The sequence below is a fragment of the Nannospalax galili genome, unplaced genomic scaffold (genome assembly GCF_000622305.1).
Source record: "Nannospalax galili isolate Female #2095 unplaced genomic scaffold, S.galili_v1.0 scaffold186, whole genome shotgun sequence".
Taxonomy (NCBI): domain Eukaryota; kingdom Metazoa; phylum Chordata; class Mammalia; order Rodentia; family Spalacidae; genus Nannospalax; species Nannospalax galili.
Genome location: NW_008358774.1, coordinates 7,092,087 through 7,110,943, shown reverse-complemented (window position 1 = coordinate 7,110,943; position 18,857 = coordinate 7,092,087). Strand labels below are relative to the sequence as shown.

At 42.6% G+C, this 18,857-nt stretch overlaps 1 protein-coding gene across 2 annotated transcripts in view; it reads right to left on the bottom strand.

The window, feature by feature from the left end:
• The window catches only part of Slc2a12 (solute carrier family 2 member 12), a 78,669-nt gene that overhangs the window by 55,265 nt on the left and 4,547 nt on the right, over positions 1–18,857 (bottom strand). For both annotated transcript variants that reach the window (XM_008822100.2, XM_017795331.2), the window contains exon 2: positions 922–2,262. In XM_008822100.2, the coding sequence (XP_008820322.1) occupies positions 922–2,262 (1,341 nt within the window). The remainder of the gene's footprint in view (positions 1–921; positions 2,263–18,857) is intronic.

The window sequence follows — 18,857 nt, the reverse complement described above, 5'->3', positions numbered from 1 at the left end:
AGAAGAGCTATGCAATTTGGGAGTCTTTTAGATAGACCCACTGAAGGGGTACTCCAATTGCCTCACCCTGCATCCCTGTTCAGCATGGAGGAAGCCAGAGCAGTCTGTGTCCCTATTCCCTATTGGCAATTTGGGTAACCCCTTCAGAGGATGGCATGATAAGAATAGGAGGTAGGGATTGGGTAGGCAGTTAGCATAAAAAGACCCTAAAGAAATGTAGCCAGTTTCTGGGCTAAAAGTCAAAATGTCTTTGGGCCTGTTAGCAACATACTCTGTTCCAAAGGCCAAAAATGTCAAAAGTATTTTGGAGCTTGAACCTAATCTTTAAAAGATTTTAGGGTTATCTCTTCAGAGGGAGCAATGTTGGAGGGGAGGGAGTGGGCATGGATTTGATCAAAACACCTTATATGCATGTATGAAATTCTCAATAAAGTTTTTGTAAAAGTTAAAATATACATATATATGTATATATACATACATATATATACATATATATGTATATATACATACATATATATACATATATATGTATATATACATACATATATATACATATATATGTATATATACATACATATATATACATATATATGTATATATACATATATATATATAAAATATCCTGAGGCAATAAATCTCTTTCCAGGTCTGATTCATCCCTGGTCAACTGTACTACAATATGCTCATATGGCAGATAATAGGAAACTTATCCTTCAGTTGAGTACAGGCTTTGTGCTTTTCCAGTATACACCAGGCATGCTTTCCACATATGTAGAAACATCAAATGACTACTATCATCCTCATCTTGTTTCTAGTACTTACATGTAATAAGGTACTATAACAGTAGATTGTACTAACTGATCAAAAGCAGTACAAAGACAGTCATAAAGTGAGAGAGGGAATAAGCAATTAAGTACTTACTGGGTCCTAGACCAATTGAAAAAGCAGCAACATAAACAAGCAAGCTGCCTAAAGACAGCCATTTGTAAACTGCTGGGACAACCACAGGGTCAATGACTTCTTGGTGTTCAGTTTGGCTTAGTCCAGCACTTGGTAAAGAAGTGGGTGTCATCTCCCCTCTCTTATCCATGTCATTTCCCATGGGCATAACTGAGCCCCTGCTGTGGGCTGTGACCCCTTTAAAGTGCTCTCTGAGAGTGATGTTGCTGGTTGACAGGTTTCCTGCTCTGTAGAACACAGACTCCTCCAAGGACTGATTGACAGGACGGTGGCTTCTGCAGATATTGGTGAAGTTCATATTGATGTTGAGATTCACAATGCCCATGGTCAAGAGTGAAGCCGCCATCACAGAGGAGCCAATGCAGAGGAAGGTTTTACTCCCAACGTGGTCTACAAGAAGGGTAGCTGGGATGGTGCTAACCACCTTAACCACTCCAACCCCAGTGGAGGCCAGGCTAGCTGCCTCATTGCTTTGGAAGCCAACGGACTTCAAGACAGTTGATGCGTAGAATAATATGTTTGGCTGGCCAGTGGTTTGTACAAAAAATACCAATGTCAGACCTATCATGATTCGGGTCCTCATGTTGTCCTTGGAGCGAAACAGATCCCAAAAGCTATACTGATATTCATCTTTCAGGGAAGATTTGATCATGGTGAGTTCTTCAGTGGTGTCTGAGATTGCTCTTAACTTTCCAAGAACCTTGCTAGCAGCTTCCTCTTGCCCTTTCATCACCAGAAATCGTGGGCTTGGAGGGAGAAAGTACATTGCAATTGCTTGCAAAATCCCCAAGGGAATCACAAGACCAAACATATACTTCCAACCCTGGGAGACATTGGCAAATGCATAATTTGAAATATAAGCAAAAAGGATACCGATGACAATCATCAGTTCATTCAGTGACACAAGAAGGCCTCTTCTGTGTTGGGGAGCAATCTCTGCAATGTATACACAAGTGGCAATGGAAGACAAGGAAATGGACACCCCTATAGCAATGCGTCCCATGATGAGAATTCTGTAGGACAAACTCAGTATCAAGACCAAGCTGCCAAGTCCTAGTAGACAGGATGACAGGATGATGGTGATCCTTCTTCCATACCTATCTATCAGGACTCCTCCAGTGAGAGAGGCGAGGAAGGCCCCAATGAGGAGGGAGCTCACAACCATTTCCTGCTCATGACAGGTCAAGGATAATAGGGTTCTGATCTGAAGAAGAGCCCCAGAGATGAGCCCAAGTTCATATCCCATCAGGAGGCCACTGATGGCTGCGGTGACAGATGTCAGGAAGGTAAACATACTGCAACCTACAAGCAGAGAAACAGGTCAGTTCAGAACTGTTATTCCAAATACACCATCCAAATGCAGACCTACCTTTATATAAGACTTTCATGACACTGACTTCACACACACACACACACACACACACACACACACACACACGCACACAAGCTATAGTAAAATACTATCCTAGCCAAAAACTAATTAGCCCCAGAAGGATAAACAAATCCCTTTTCTTTATTGTTTAGGAGAAGAGGCAGGGAGACATGTATGAAGTTGAGCTTCTTTCTGGCTATGATGTTGACAGACAGTTATGCAAGATAAGTAGATGATAGATGATAAAGACTGAATGAACAAGATTACCAGCTAGTGTGTGCTTTTAGCATTGGATTAGAAATCCAGATAGCCCAGTTCCTCCCATCCTACCACAGTTCTCTAAAGACAAATCTCAGAGGGCAGGTAGAGAGGGAAGGAACCTCTAAAGAGGTTGCAAGCTGGCTGTGTGAAGGAGCTCAAAAGAAACCAGCCTTCAACTCTCTTGTCTTCATTTCTTATAGGCCACAATCAGGCTGCCCTTGGCTTTTTCCAATGCACGTGAGGAAACAGAAGTAGGAACAGGAGGTATATGAATGCCTTAACAAAGTCAAGGTTGTGTTAGGAAGAAGGAAGGGAGAAAGGGATACAGGGTAGGGAACCCACAATGTGCATTGCTCACTAGAGTAAGAAGGAATGTGGAATGGGACAGAAGAGAAAAGTGGACTTTGAATTTTTTTTTTTAAATCGTAAGTGGTGTGTGCCTGGCTGGCATAGTGGTGCAAGCCTTTAGTCCTAGCACTTGGGAGGCAGAGGCAGGTGAATCTCTGTGAGTTCAAGGCCAGCCTGGTCTACATAGCAAGTTCCAGGCCAGCTGGGGCTGCAGGGAGACCCTGTCTCAAAAAGATGAAAAAAAATCCTAAGTGATAAAAAGTGAACAGTTATTACTTTTCAGTACCGTGTATGCAGCTCTTTATATTTGCTTGTAAGCTGACACGATAGAAACAAAACAGACTAGGAGCAGCAGAGGAAAGAATATTATAGCACTGTAACAGCAATTTTTAGGACAGGACAGAAAGTTCTGGCCATATCTTCGGAGCAGCGAGATGGCCAGCACACAGGGCATATGGCAGAACGTGAGCCTGGTGGCAGCTGATGGGAGAGGACAGAGAGTAAATCTGGGTAGGAACAGAGGAGGCACTCCATGCAGATGTAGAGTTGGGGCCACGGGGGCATCTTTTCATTGTATTCCAAGTGTAACGTGTTTCACACCCACTGAATAGTTCAGAAACCATGGGCACCACACTTGGTCTTGAAGACTATTATTACTACTCTAGGGAGACCAGTTCTTCAAGACTGGTCACAGGAGCATCATTGCTTTGGATTTGACAAAAAATAATGTCAGCTTAGACTTGAGTGTTCAGGGCAGAACTAGAGACAAGAAAACAGATAGAAGACCTAGGGCAAGCCAAGCAATTGCTCATGACTGTAACTGCTCATGAATTGGAGGTGGATTAAGGAAGTGGGTTGGGACCTAAAATGACTCTTTGGTTGAGCAGTCAAGTGGGCACATCTACATACTCAATATATACATGTTTATATGGGCTACCTTATACAACATACCCACACAGGAAGATCACGAATAGAACTGGTTGTGTGTGATAATAAGAGGCACGACTCAAAAGCTTCATTTTTGGACTTACTACAATGTTATCCTTGTTTCCCCAAGAAGACACTTGAGTAAAAATGTCCAGGAAGGAATTGGGCATCTATAAATCTGAGGCGTAAGAGACAGATGTAGGCTGGAGATATGTGCTTGGGAAGCAGCAAATTTGGTATTTAATACCATGGGAGTGAATGGGATCACTTAGGAAGACAGAATGGAGAAAAGGAAAGCAGGATTGGGACTGGGACCTTGGGAATTCCAACTCTCAGAAACAGGAAAGATGCTGGAGAAGCAGCAGAACTGAGCTGTTAGGCAGATAGGCTGCAGACAGGTGCCTGGGCCATTTACCAGTTTGTTTTTGGAGGCAAGCACCCTTTTCTAAGGGTGACACTTAGAAAAGCTATTCAGTGCTCCTGAAATAAGTCTACATATATTAAACTGAGATGATCCAGTTGCTTCTCATCATAAAGAGCCAAGGTATTCTCCACCACCAAGAATTTAGTAGCATGTGGGAAGTGGATGGGAGATTAAAAAAATAAAGAAATAAATTGCTGGTATAGACCAATGGTGAAGTACTTGCTTAGCATACCTGAAACCCTCTCAGTTCAGTCTCTGGCACTGCATAAAAGCTGAGTGTGGTGGCTCATGCCTGTAATCCCAGCACTGAGGAGGTGAAGGCAAGAGGATCAGAAGTTCAAGGTCATCCTACATAGAGAATTCAAGGCCTGCCTGAGTTACATGAGACTGTCTATAAATAAGTAAGCAGTGAATATTAAGGTGGAGGAACAAGTAAGAGTCTACAGTTTACACTAAATAAAGTCAATCCACACAGAAATAAAGTGAATGTGTGCAGGTCAGGTGTGATGCTGCATGCCTTTAATCTCAGCACTTGGGAGGCAGAGGCAGGCAGATATTTACGAGGCCAGCCTGATCTACATAGTGAGTTCCAGGCCAGCTGGGGCTACAGGGAGACCCTGTCAAAAAAAAAAAAAACTAAAAGAAAAAAGAATGAATGTGTGCATTGTCTAGGACAGAGAACAACTGTTGGAGTTGGTTCTCTCCTTCCACTGTGGGATCTGGCGATCAAACTCAGGAGGCTGTTGGGTTTGAACAGCAAGTACTTTACTTGCTAAGCCATCTTGCTGGCCCAAGAATATTATATTATTCTTACCTTGTTATGCCATTGTTCACTTTTTCCATGCTTGATAGGCCGATGTGTGTGTGTGTGTGTGTGTGTGTGTGTGTGTGTATGTGTGTCCATTGATAACTATTCTCTGATGTTCTGACTAGAGCAAGTATTAATTCTGGAGAATGGAACCTTGGAGACAGACTGAGTGAGGCACCAGAAAGGTGTTCTGAGTGACTAATGTCGCCCAGGGAATGGAGTGAAGGATGTTGGGAAATTGAGAGCAGAACTGTGTGAGGGCAGAAACTGTCCTTCCCACCTTCTCCTTCCCCTTCCTTGCATCCCCTTTCGGTATATAGAAAATAATATCTTCCTACAAAAAGAACTACAATAAGACTCCTAGAGATTCAGGGGCCTCTTCCTTTGGCATTCTACTAGTCTACCTTGGAGAGATCCACGGGAGGGTAGATAGAGGTTGCAGCGTCTTGCAGTCTGGGAAAAAAAAACACTCCTCACAGGAGAGGGGGGCTGGCTTCCACTGCTGCTGCTTTCTAGACTTAGATCATTTGCCTTGTTCTTCAGCCAGGGCTCATAGAACACTGAAAAACAGCAGTATGTGCAAAGGGATGCCACCCCGGTTTGTCAATGTCTTTGAGACTCAGAACACTGAGTATAATTGTTCAGAGAATAATGAATACATCGTCGGAGCATATTGTTCTCCTCATCTAACTTTCTAGTCTGTCTCTGGACAGTTGAGCACTAAAAGGTTAAAGCCTTGCTCTAGGATATTCTATGAATGTAGTCCCACATGGAGAGCTTAGCAACACTTGGTGATTTGCTACAGAATTAAGCTAAGGACTTAGTTGTTTGAATTCTGTACCATTCCCTTTATATGCTTCAAGGAGTACTGCTCCAAGCTACTATCCTCACCTTACTACTGGGACTTAAAGACAGCTGAAGTTCCATTTCTATCCTGAGGCTACCCCTTGGACCTCTGAATTCTAGTTCAATGTGTAATGCGTCCCTGGTGGCCACCTGTGACACCTCAAGACTTACATCAAGGGGCATTTCCCTGGTGCTACTTACTATCCCACAAAAAGGTGATGGAGGGAGACACAAAGTGTAGGTCTTTCCCCCTGTCTACCTTTTGCTTAATGATAATAGAAGCAAGATGTTACCCTACATCAGCCAGGAAGCAAATACAACTTTTCCAAGCAATCTGGCAGTGAACAGAACAGGTAGGATGTGGGATAGATGACGGCAGGAACGAAGAATTTGTATCTAATTACAGATCTGAGGGCTTGGAGCAGCTGTGTGGTCTGAAGAAAAATAGCCAAGCTATCTCTGGAGTAGAGAATAAGAGCATTCAAAATTAGTATTACAAAAAAGTTCAACATAAACAACAAAAACCATCCCCTGAAGTCAAATCAAAAGTCTGCCTTTAGCATCCCCAAGTCTTTGGCTCATGGCCCTGCTTACAGGCCTCCTTTCTTTCAGTTGGCCACTCTCCACAAAAGTGCCAATGGAATTCTCAACTTTCTAAGCTGAAGAAAGCAGGTTAGACAGTGTATGGTATATGTGGAAACTATCTGGTACCCACAAGCTGTTGGGTTATATTTGTCCCCTGTGTCTTCTGGCAGCTTTGCTACGAGGCCCACACCTGTAACAGGAAGATTCCAGGTGCCTTTCGATGCAGTGGCAATTCCTTACTAAGGTAACATGAAGATGTGATTACAACCAAGAGGCTTTATGCAAAGGAGCGGTGAGACCCACAGGGTACAGAGGACATGCTGGCAGGCAGGCATCAGCAGGGGACTGTGGCGCTGGCTACCCCAACAATAGACACATTGTATCTGCTCATGTTGAGTCACATGAAAACATGACTGTGCCCCACACTCAACACGGGATGCTCCATTTTCTCACAATATTTGAGTTTCTGCTTGCTTGCTTCTTTCTTCCCCACATGCCAATCTGGCGTATGTATATAATGGGTATACAATAGATACTTGCCACCTCACTAAATCCCACAGCTGGCTGAAAAGCATGCACACACAGGTTCCCTTGGCAGGCAGCCAGGTAATTATACAGCTTGACCAACTGTGAGAGCTTCTCAAATTTAAAGAATCCTCCTCCATGTATTGTTCAAGAAAATCTTGCATTGCCCCCAAACGGCCTTGCCCTTGTGGTCACCCCTTTCTTTGCCCCTTCTCTCTGAATGTCTTTGATTCCCAACTCACTTCCAACGGCCATCTCAAGTGCTACCATCCCTGGGAAGACCCCCTTGGGTGATGCCATTACCCAGCAAAATTGGGTTCTGCTGGCTTGTTCCAGCCCCTCTGTGCAAAGAAAGTATTCTTGGAGGGGCTGCCCCATGGAAGGCACTAGTTTTGTGGACCTGCTTTTCTTCAACTTTTAGACTTGTTACTTGTTTAGAAAGTTACTTGAAGGCCAAGTCCTGCTTTCCTCATATCACTGTTCTACCTCTAATCTTTTACACATAGTAAATAGTCAGAGTTCACTAAGATTATGAATGAAGGAGTGAACCAAAGCAGTACTGCAGAATAGTGGTCGCTGATCTTCTCCCAGAGGAAGCTCAATACATGGCATTACACAGGCTAACATTAAGGACTTTGTAATTGCACAAATGCTTGCTGTTGGATAGCATACTATCAGCATTTCCATAATACTTTCAGAATTGCTGGGCTGTGCCATGCCACAGTACCAGCCACCCATGCTGCCTGGGACCCTGGGGTGCCAGTGGCCTAAGTTGAGGGGGCCAGGCAGTAGGCTCAGCCTACAAGTGGCCACTGTGCAGTAGCACACCCACAGTTGGCTCTGCTGTCCTCATCACCCAAGTCACAAGCTGAGCTCAGTGGAGAAGGGATTTGGCAATTGAGAGGGAAAGTGAATGAGGAACCAAGATGGCAGCCGTGGCAGCTCTCAGCCAAGCATGACTCTGGTTTGAGAAACTGTCTCATCACTGATGGTGGATGTCAAGACCTGGCTGCAGCCCTCAGCAGCAATAGGAACCTGAGAAGTCTACAGATTTTGGAAAATAAGCCAGAGGCCACTGGTATAAAGCTGTTGTGTGAAGCTTTGAAACATCCCAACTGCCACTCAGAGTATTTTGGGTTTGGAGGTCTGTTAGCTAAGTGGTGTCAGCTAGGAGGACCCAGCTGCTTCTTTTCCCCACAGTAAAACCCTATGGGGAACCAACCTTGGACTACAGTGGGGTGATTGTGCTGAGACCCAAAATGTAACCTGAATGTACTCGGGTTACAAATAACTGACTTTGATAAGGAAAAGAAAAATCCCTACTTGACAACCCTAGGCAGTGTATAAGAGAAACAGAAATCAAGTGTAGAAATTCCATTCTAGGAAACTTGAGTCCATTCTGACTCAAAACCACATACAAAGGAAAGGGAGTGAGCCCTAACTTCAGCCCACCTGTGTGTAAGAATTACAGATCACTGACATTCTAATGAGATATGATCTTTCTGGCACCCAGTCCAGATGTGCTGTGTAAGATGGATGGGGTTTTCAGTTGCTAATAGAGGACATGAAGGGATGAGGGGGTGAGGGATGGGAGGCGGTGGTGGTAAGATGTGGGTGAAGATGAGACGGGGTCTGAAACGATCAAAATACATTATACAAAATTCTTGAATCAAAAATTTTAAAGACTATAAAAACTAAATAAATAATAAAAACAACAAAAAGACTTTTAGAGCCGTTATTGGCTTCTTAATAACATACCACTGCAGGGACCATAAAGTCTTCTGTTTATCTTATTAAACACCAGCTTTGTGTATGAGATTTTTCTGTGTATATAACTTTCTCTGCCTTCTCACATTCAGTGTTTAGCAACTCCCTTCCAGGGTCCAGGTTTTCAAGTTCCACATCACTCTCCAAGCACCAATTCCCTAGCCCAGCTGCATCATTTACTGTTTCCAGAAACTTCTGCATTCTTCCCAAGATTTGTGCTAGTCTTCATGCTGTCTCATCCACACCTCCAACCACCAGGATTTTTCACTTTCCCACTCAGCTCTGGGAAATGATTCACCTTTGAAGGTACAGCTCAAATATCCATACCTCTATAGATCCTTCCAAATTTCCTGGTCGAATTAGCATTAACTTGGTATCTGTAGTCTATAGTACCTCAGAGATGTGTAGTCATCTAATCATGTGTTGTGGATTGGGGGGTTTCTTAGATAGGAAACACTCTGACAGCCAGAGTGCAATGTCACATGCATGCCCAATAGAGGCTTTAGGATGCCCCAGTGTGGAGGGGGTGTGACTTAGCCAGAAGACTTGTACACATAAACTCCTAGAGGTTTGTAGTATGCAAACTCACGGGCCATATACCATGGAGAGCTGTAGTGTAGCATTACCAACCTACTCATGATCCAAGATCATGGCCCTGTGCCATATGTGGATACTAACTTTTATCTAACTCCTATGCCCTGGCTCCTTCCCGGCACCTCTAATTGACCTGTAACACATGGTAAAACTCAGATGAACAGAAAACTGACTTCCCTCAACACCTACGATTGCTTGGCCTTTCCAGGAAAAAAAGATAGGAACACTGCTTACTTTTTCATTCTACCAATTTCAGGTTTGACTTTGTTGTACTTTTACTGACATACCTTCCTGAAATTAATATTCTCCTATTCTATTGGCAAGAGAGGTATCAATAAGGGACACTGTTAAGTTTGTATGTTACGATTTGCCTCCATTTGGTTTTGCTGCTGTTATTCACGATCCCTCTCTATGGGACTGTCTTTCCTCTCCTTCTTCCTTCACTCCCTTTCTCACACCTCCTGTTCTTTCTTTCCTCTTCCTTCCTTCTTCCTTCCACAACTTTCATTAAGATAACTCCAGATGCTTGTTTCTTCTAAAACTTCCAGTTTTGGGGCTAGAGAGATGGTTCAGTGGTTAAAAGCACTGACTACTCTTGCAAAGGACCCAGGTTTGGTTCCCAGCACCCACATGGTGGCTCACAACTGTCCATAACTCCAGTTCCAGGGGATCCAACGCCCTCTTCTGGCCTCCTTTGGTATTGCATGGCATGGGTGCACTTACATACATGCTGACAATACACATAAAATAAAAATAATAAATTTTATAAAAAAATAATAAAATTTCCACTTCTTATTTTTTTCTCAGAAAAGATTTCTTCTACTTTTGCCATACTTGTTAGTCATAATTACTTATACGTTAATTATACATACTCTTGTTATTTCCCTTTTTCATCTCTATCTTTATTTACACCCTTTAATAGCTTCTCATTATCTATCTCCACATCACAGATTTCGGGTCATAATTCTGCTCCTTTGGCCTTATTCTCTCTATATGCATCTCAGTTAACCCTCTGCCTTCACCCTGTTCACTCATCCTCACCACGTGTGGTTGTGGTCTGAATGTTGTTTGTCCCCCAAAGGTCCATATGTTGGAGGTTTGGTCCCAGTGTTGTGACTTTGAGGGTGGTATCCTGGTAGAAGGTCCTTAGACACAAGGATGTTGTCAATAGAGGAGAAAACTGATATCCTGGACTGAGGTTTTTTTTGTTGTTTTGCTTTTTCACTTTCTTTTTGGACAAAGGATCTCATGTAGCCCAAGCTGACTTCAAACTTTCTATGAAGCTAAGGATGACCTCGATCTCCTGATCCTCCTGCCCCCATCTCCCAAGTGCTGGGATAATAGGCATGTACTACAACAGTCAACTCTGGAGTGAGTTTTGATGTGAGTGAGCTCTTAAAAATACCTGAGCCTGACCTCTGCATCTCTTTCTGGATTCCTGGTTTAAGACATTGACTCCTGCATCTTTATGACTTCCTGGCTTGAGACAGGATGTTTTTTCCCCCTCAAAGTAGTCAGACCAAAGGGGTCTTCAACCTTGGACTTTCAGCTTCTAAAATTATGAGGGGGGGAAGGAAGGAAGGAAGGAAGGAAGGAAGGAAGGAAGGAAGGAAGGAAGGAAGACTGCCTTAGGTATTTTGCTGTGATAATGAAAAAAAGTAATAGACTAATAGAGATGTCCTATGTTTTCTTCTCAATCCACTGTTATAAAAATTACATTGAGAACAAAAGACGCTTTTCAAAGTTTGTATTCTGTAAAAAAGAAATCTTAAAATACACTATTTTCCATTGTATTTGGAATGTACTGGACAATAATAGGTTTTCTATATTCTCTTTACCTCTAAGTCAGTTATGGTGATTTTGACTGCAAGAACCTCAAGACCTGGAACCAGAGGCTTAAAACATAATGCCGTTTACCTTAATTAAAAATGTGACCCTGTTGGGTTTGGTGTCTCCACGGATTCCTGCTCTACCATCCTTTGCCTGCCTTTTTTTTTAATGTTTCTAAATTTTATTTATTTTTATGTGTATGAGTGTTTTGCCTGCATGTATGTAAGTGCACCATGGCCATGCAATGCCCTTAGAAGCCAGAAGAGGGCATCAATGCCCTAGAACTGGAGTTACAGACAGTTGTGAGCCACCATGTGGGAGCTGGGAACTGAACCTGGGTCCTCTAGAAGAAAGAGCAGCCAGTGTGCTCAACTACTGAGTCATCGCTCCACCCACTCCTTGTCCTTCTTAATGTTTTGCAGCTGCCTTTTCTCCCAGCCCATACTTGATGAAGTCCCGGAAATTGTAGCCCTGGAGAGATAGAGAAGAAATGATGACAGAACTATGTAGAAAGAATTGGGCCATAGGGCAAAACGTGTTCACCCTGGGTGACCGCAGCTCCTATGGGTCTCTCATCCCTTTCACTTTCTGCCAAATGGGGATGCACAGTGGGGCCTCATGGGAATCAACATTTCACTCTCCCATCATATATATTAGTGCCACATCTGCATTTTATTTAGTGTTGTATCCAACTCACTGACAAATATTTCTGGCTTACAATGCTACTGAGATTTTGCATGTGTTTCTATGTCTTCCCAGAGCTTTGCAACAGATGGTTAAGAGAAGTTGAATCAGTAGACAAATCCACAGCATCCTGCCCAGACACCTCTGGTGTTTCTAGATGGAGATTCTCGGTGCATGAGAGCTGTGGTGAGCTATGGATTTTAAAAATTCATAATATCTTATAAAGAATCCCCATGAGTGATTATTTAATATTGAAAAAATAGTAACATGCCTTTTATCACTTTCAAATGTGTGGACAAATGATGGAATGGGCTTGACTTACAGTGCTGGTGTAACTGTGTTTGCTAATTAATAAATTTAAAACCTGCCAAGATAATTTTGTGAGAATTTGAAGTTGTTTTCCTATTTTAAAATTGTTGGGGGAAAAAAATCATCCCCTTGTTTTTGTTGTTTTGTTTTTGTTTTTTGGGACAGTGTCTCATGTAACCCAGGCTGGCCTTGAAATTGGTATCTATCCAAGGATGACCCTGAACTCCTGCTATTACTGCTTCCACGTCCCAGCTGCTGGGATTACAGGAGCGTACCACTATACCTGGCTTCCTTTGTGCTTTTTAAATCCTTAAATAGGTCAATGAGCTGGGAAGAGCATAAATAATACTGTAAATCCTATAATGGGAGTAATTGTAGGGAAAGCTCTTTATTAAAAGTAAAGCCTAGGCAGTCACATGCCCATTAAGAGAGAATTTAACAGGGCATGCTGCCAATGAATAGATGGACTGTGGGGCCCAGAGAGACAAAGGGAGAAGAGACCAGATGCTTCACATAATATAAAGGTAGAAGAGGAGAGGGGCTGTTTTGGAGAGAGGAGGGAAGCATCAATAAAGAAGGACTAAAAGAACCAAGGAATAGGAGCAATGGAAGAAAGGGCCAGGGTATACCGTCAGTCTGAAGGGGACGAGAATTCAAAGAGAATCCAAGGAGCAAGATGCTGAGGGACCTGCTGATTTTAGAAAAGTGCCTTTGCAATAAATGTCCCTATGGTAAACTTGACAAGAGACTCAAGATTGGACCAGGATAATAGTCAATTGTACCATAATCTTGACTAGTCAGAAAAATTCTGCAGAGCTTATATAGTTTGAAAAGTGGAGGGAAAGAGGCTACAGTTTTTTTATGGCTTAGAGTGGGGATAGGGAAACATTCCTGTAGCTGGAAAGGAAGGGCAAGAATCCAGGGAAAACAGAGCGTCGGGGCAGGAAACATCAGAAGAGGGATATCTGCAACACACAGCTGTGTGCTCAGGACGAGGGAGAGGTAAGGAGCCAGGAGGCTTGCCCACCTAACCGTGTGAGGGTTGGGCCTAGTTTTACTTGAATATTGAAAGAATGGTGACCTCGTAAAGCTGGAGAATTTGAAGTTGTGCTGGTAGGCTTTTCTGAGACTATTTCTGTAACCAGCACCATCACCTCCAGATACTTTCTTCGTTTTTCTAAAGTCATGTAGGCCCGTGCCAGGAGTTCCTGCTTTCATGACACATGTGAAGGTTTTCCCAGCACAGCCCCTGTTTCCAGCTCCAGATCCCTTCTGATGTCCTCTTTCCCTGCTTTGAATCCTCTGCTCCCAAAAACCTGAAATATTTCATAGTCCCAGAAGATGCCACTCTCTTTTCTCCAAATTTCCATACAACCTAAGCTGTTTACTTTGATTAGAATGTTCTACAAATCTATTGGCCTCGGTTACGCTTTTTTTTCAAACCAGTACAAGTGAGTGTGTGACGGGTGTAGAGGTCAGAGATTGACATCAGGTGTTTTCTGTTGTTCTCCACCCTGTGTTTTGACAAACCACCTTTTCTTTGTTTTTCTCTCTCCCTCCCTCCCTCCCCTACCCTCCCTCCTCTTTCCTTCCTCCCTCCCTCCCTCCCCTCCCCTCCCTTCCTCACTCCTTCCTTCTTTCAACAGGGTCTCTCTGTAACCCCAGCTGACCTGAAACTTACTTATGTAGATCAGGTAGTCTCCATCTCATAGAGGCCTGCCTCTACCTTCCAAGTGCTGGGATTAAAGGTGTGTACCGCCACACCTGGCTCTCAACTCCCATTTCTTAATGCTCCGGTTTGACAATCTGGAAGAGAGCCTTAGTCCTGATCAGTTTTAAAATAATTAACACTGTAATTTTTAGAGCTGTGTGACATCTTCAAAGCATCCAGTAAAAAAAGAGGAAACCATAGTCCCTCCTACTTCATAAAAAAGGAAAAAAAAAAAATCCGGTTACACAGCACATCACCGAACCAAGTAAGCAAGCATAACACAATGGCATCTGTGTGTCTAACATAGGTGAGGTAAGTTGAAAGGTACCTTATATCCTTACAGATCCACTGTCACATGCCAACCCATAGTTGATCAGTATGACATGATGTAGTTCATAACTACAGTTACTTGATTATCTTTCTGATGAGTTGGTAAGCCTCTATAGACTCTAGTATCCTGTACTAGATAGCTTTCTTACCCCCAAAGAATCCAGCAATGTGCCCCTCACGCAGCAGGGGCTCAGTAAGTTCTTGAATGAAAATGTACCTTGTTGATTTCAACTAGCACTTCTTTACTAATTTGCTCATTTACCAGTCATACATGTTCCGCATGCAGCCCTGTCTCTGACATAGATGACAGACAAGGCTCATCTCAATGGTCAGCCTTGATGATTTTAGCAAGCTCTGTGTTGAGACATTTCCTAGGTTACATCTAATGGTGAGATTTGTGCCACACCTATATGATCCCTGATAAAGAAGCTAGATTTCAGAGAAAAGGGCACAATTTCTACCTATGATGAATTGAATGTAATTTTCAAGTACTGTCAGCTCAGGGCTCTGATAGATAAAATAACATATATTTTATTTATGAACTTATAATTTCTTTTGTGTGTGCATGTTTATGTGTATGTGTGGGTATATGTGCGTTTGTGGGTACACATGCAGCTATATGCATGAAGAGGTCAGAGGACAATCTCAGGAGTCATGTGTCATCTTCAGGAATGCCATCTACCTCCTTGAGACAGGGTCTCCTTGGCCTGAACCTTACAATTAGGCTAGCCTGGCTGGTCAGTAAGCCCCAGGGACCCTCCACCTCCATAGTGCTGGGATTACAAGTGCATGCCGCCACACGACGCATTTTTACATGGGTGCTGGGAATTCAACTCAGGTCCTCATGCTTGTGAGACAAGCACTTTACCAGCTGAGCTATTTCCTCAGCCTAGGAACTTATAATTTTATATTTTTTAAATGTCACCATGAAACTTAGTGAATTAGCTAAAATAGAATGCAATCAAGTTCTGAAATGAGAATAATCCCAAACTCCCAGATCAGGCAGATCAGGAAGTTGAAAGATTGGTCAAGAGACCAAAGCCCTGGGCTGGATTTAGGGTTCTGAGTTTGGGGGTGGGGTAGGGAGGTTTTTGCTGCCAGCTGCTCCCCGTGCAACTTGGGCCAAGGCATCAGGTTCTCCCTGTCAGGTAACTAGGGCTGAGCAGTGAAGGCACAGCCTGGAATTGGAGTGTCTGATTAGTTAGCAGCTGGACTTCATAAACTTTCTGTTCCTCTGTGACCTCAGTCATAAGCTAAAATAATAATATTACCTAGTTGAGAGTGCCAAGAGAGTGGATGAGATACAAGAGTATCTGACAGGTGGTAGGCAGTGCTTGATGAATATCAGCTGTTTTTGGCTCCTGCTCTCCTATGTGAAATAAGAGCAATATTGCTCCACTGGGTCATTTTAGAGATAAGAAGGGAAATCGCAAATGAAGCACATGGCCCACAATAATCATTTCACAAAAGTCTGTTTAAGTTAAATCTATGTGGTAAAAAATCTCCTTAATATGAAAACAGAACCATGTGGATACTTAACAGGAGCACAAGACCTCCAAAGCTGACCTCCAAAGAAAAGCTACAATAGGTTTCTATTCTACCCCTATCAAAGGAATGGACTTTTAGACAAAGAACCTTGTCAGGACTGAGATGGGGAAACTGAGGCAGTGGAGTTATAGATCTTTGAACCAGGTAACAGTATAGTATTCACGGACCAGAACAGCTCTTGTAATGCGATCCTTCCTAATGTAAAGAACAAACACCTGCTTGGGTTCGACGATTGAACCTGCAATTTAGAGATAACACAGGAGAGACAGGAACAGAGCGCACTATCACCAAGACAGCCAAATCTAGATAGGAAACTACAGAGTTATTTGACAACTACAGAGAAGGGGCGGGGGGTGGGGGAGAGAGCTATGAAGCACACAAGAGACTGGCACAAAATCTAGTCACAATGTAAGGACGCGTGGACCTTGATTCAAATAAAACATACTAGACCACCAAAGGAAAAAAAAAAGAATCTTGAAACAGCTTCTTGGTATCACAGGAAATAAAATGATGCAGAACAACCACACCTTTTCATAAATTTGTGAATTCCCTTGTTTTTAAGGTTGGCAGCCCCTACATAATAGAGTTGCATACTAAAAATTTCTGCCATTTTGCCTTGGGGGTTTCTACAGGTCAGTTTGCCAGTGGAAATGAAACATTTTATTGGTGTGGGGATGCTCTCTCACCATGCAAACTGATCCTAATTCCAACTTTTCTTTCTCAGTTCTTAAAAAGTCTTACACATCTGAAGCCAAGATGCCATTTCAAGGAGGTTTCCAAATTAGCTCCTGACTCCAACTTCCATAAAGTGTGGAAACATTTTGTATAAAGTTATTTGGACATTGCCTACAGCTCTGGGGCAATGTTAAGGCCTGAGTCACTGGCTGTGAGAGAAACAACTAAAGGAATCACAATGAAGTGTGAAGTTAAATTACATTTGCTTTACTTAAGGAAAAGAAATTCCTATAAGTGAAACAAAGGACTGTCCTTTTCTCCTTGACACTTTGATAGAATTGTACAAAATGAGCCATTGTTCAAATATAATGGAAGCTGCTGGTATTAGAATGAGGTGATAAGATATATTAGTCATACTGCTTTATGCAAAATACATAAATAATTAGGATATGACTGAGGCATAGCTATTTAGCAAATGTATAAATAAGTATGTTATAATGTAGAAAGGAAAATGATACCAGGGAACTCAAAAAAGCAAAACTAGGTAGAAATAGCTCATATAAATTTAGGCAGGCGCATCTCTGTCAGTTTAAGGTTAGCCTAATCTACATAGCAAGTTCCAGGCCAGCTGGGGCTACAGGGAGACGCTGTCTCAAAAATACTGAAAAAAAAAAAAATTATGATTTACAATGATGTTCACTTGATTCCATTTCAGCTGGGAAGTATTTTAAGCTTTCATTGTCTGTGGCTATAACTGAGATTGGATACTTTTTGAGGGCTTACAAAATGAGAAATTGTCCTCATTGAGGGTTTGGTCAAATAGTCCCTGGGGAAGGATGAAGGAGCTATGGAACTTTCCCCTTTCTTACCACCGGAACTCCGTGTCTTGTAAGTCCTTTGGTAATTCACCCTTCTGACAAAAACCGTTTATGGAGAAAAATTGACATAACGAGCTCCAACTTTGCTCGCCTTAAAACATCTTTTAAAACCGGTCTTGCTCATAGGCTCTGGGTAAATAGATGCTTTAACTCGCTGTGGAAGCCCATTGCTCACTGATGGAGGGTCATTTGGAACTCTCAACTTTTGAATGGGGAAACTAACTAGCATTTGGGTGCCTCAGAGAAAATGCTTTGTAGAAGCCATAATTCCAGGACTATTTTTGAATGAAAAAAATAAAAGCTCACATCTCCAAAGCTGCATTTCAAGATTGGCCGATTCTTCTACATGTATGTTAATATTTCCTCAGGTTGCTCTGAGGTGGAGTCATGATATCTTGAGTTCTGCATCCATCAGCCAGATTAAGAGATATTACCACTAAGAAGTATCTCCTGGAGAAATGTTAAGAAATATTCTTCCAAGCTCACCTTAGGGCCGTGTCAGATACCATCAAGCATGTTCCTGGAATCTCAGCCCCCTCAGCTACTGGGGCAAATCTGGCAGAGAGCAGGGTAATGTTGAAAATGTTTAACACCTGGAACAGGACACCAACCTATCAGAATGGACCTTGATTATAAAAGCCAGTTCAGAGGTGCAGCTGTGTGCTAGCAAAATCTCAGCAGCCCAGGTGGGCCCCAGGGCTTGGCTGGCTGATCCAACGCTAGCTATGGCCATGTCTGCCAACTTCCTGCCACAGCCTAGGTGCTGGCTGTTGCTACTGCTGCCGTCAGGATCCATGGCAAGGGACAACCTCTCTGCCCTCTCAGGGTGACTGGTCCCTAGAGAGTAACAAGAACACTGCTATGTGGCTTTGTGGTGGAACAAATCCCACTATGTTTGCATAGCGCCTCCCTTTCCCAGGAGGTCCCCCAGGAACCATTTGCTCAAGTCTCACAGTCATGCAAAGTCTCAAGTTAGAATTCTGGTGTGATTTCCAAGTAAAGTTAAATGTCCTGTCTCAGGGACATTGGTTGGACCCAAAGGGGAGATAATCTATCTTTAAAACTAGTCTCCTTTCCAGACTCAAGACCTCTAGTTGTTCACAAATTAATGTCTCCAAATCCTACCATTTCCTTTCACGTCATTAGGAGCATAGCAACACAGTTGTTATCAGCCATCATTTGTTAAATACATATTTTTAGGGGATGGAGAGATGGCTCAGCGGTTGAGTACTGGCTAACAACTGTCCATAACTCCAATTCCAGGGGATCTGACACCCTCTTCTGACCTCTGCAGGCATTGCATGACACAGGTATACTTAAATACATGGAGGCAAAACACTCATATACATAAAATAAAAATCGTGAATAAAATATTTTTAAAATACATATTTTTAAAATGCAGTGTTTTGTCATATTTAAAACAATTATTACATTTATTTACATATTATGTGTTTACATGTATGTACACATGTGTG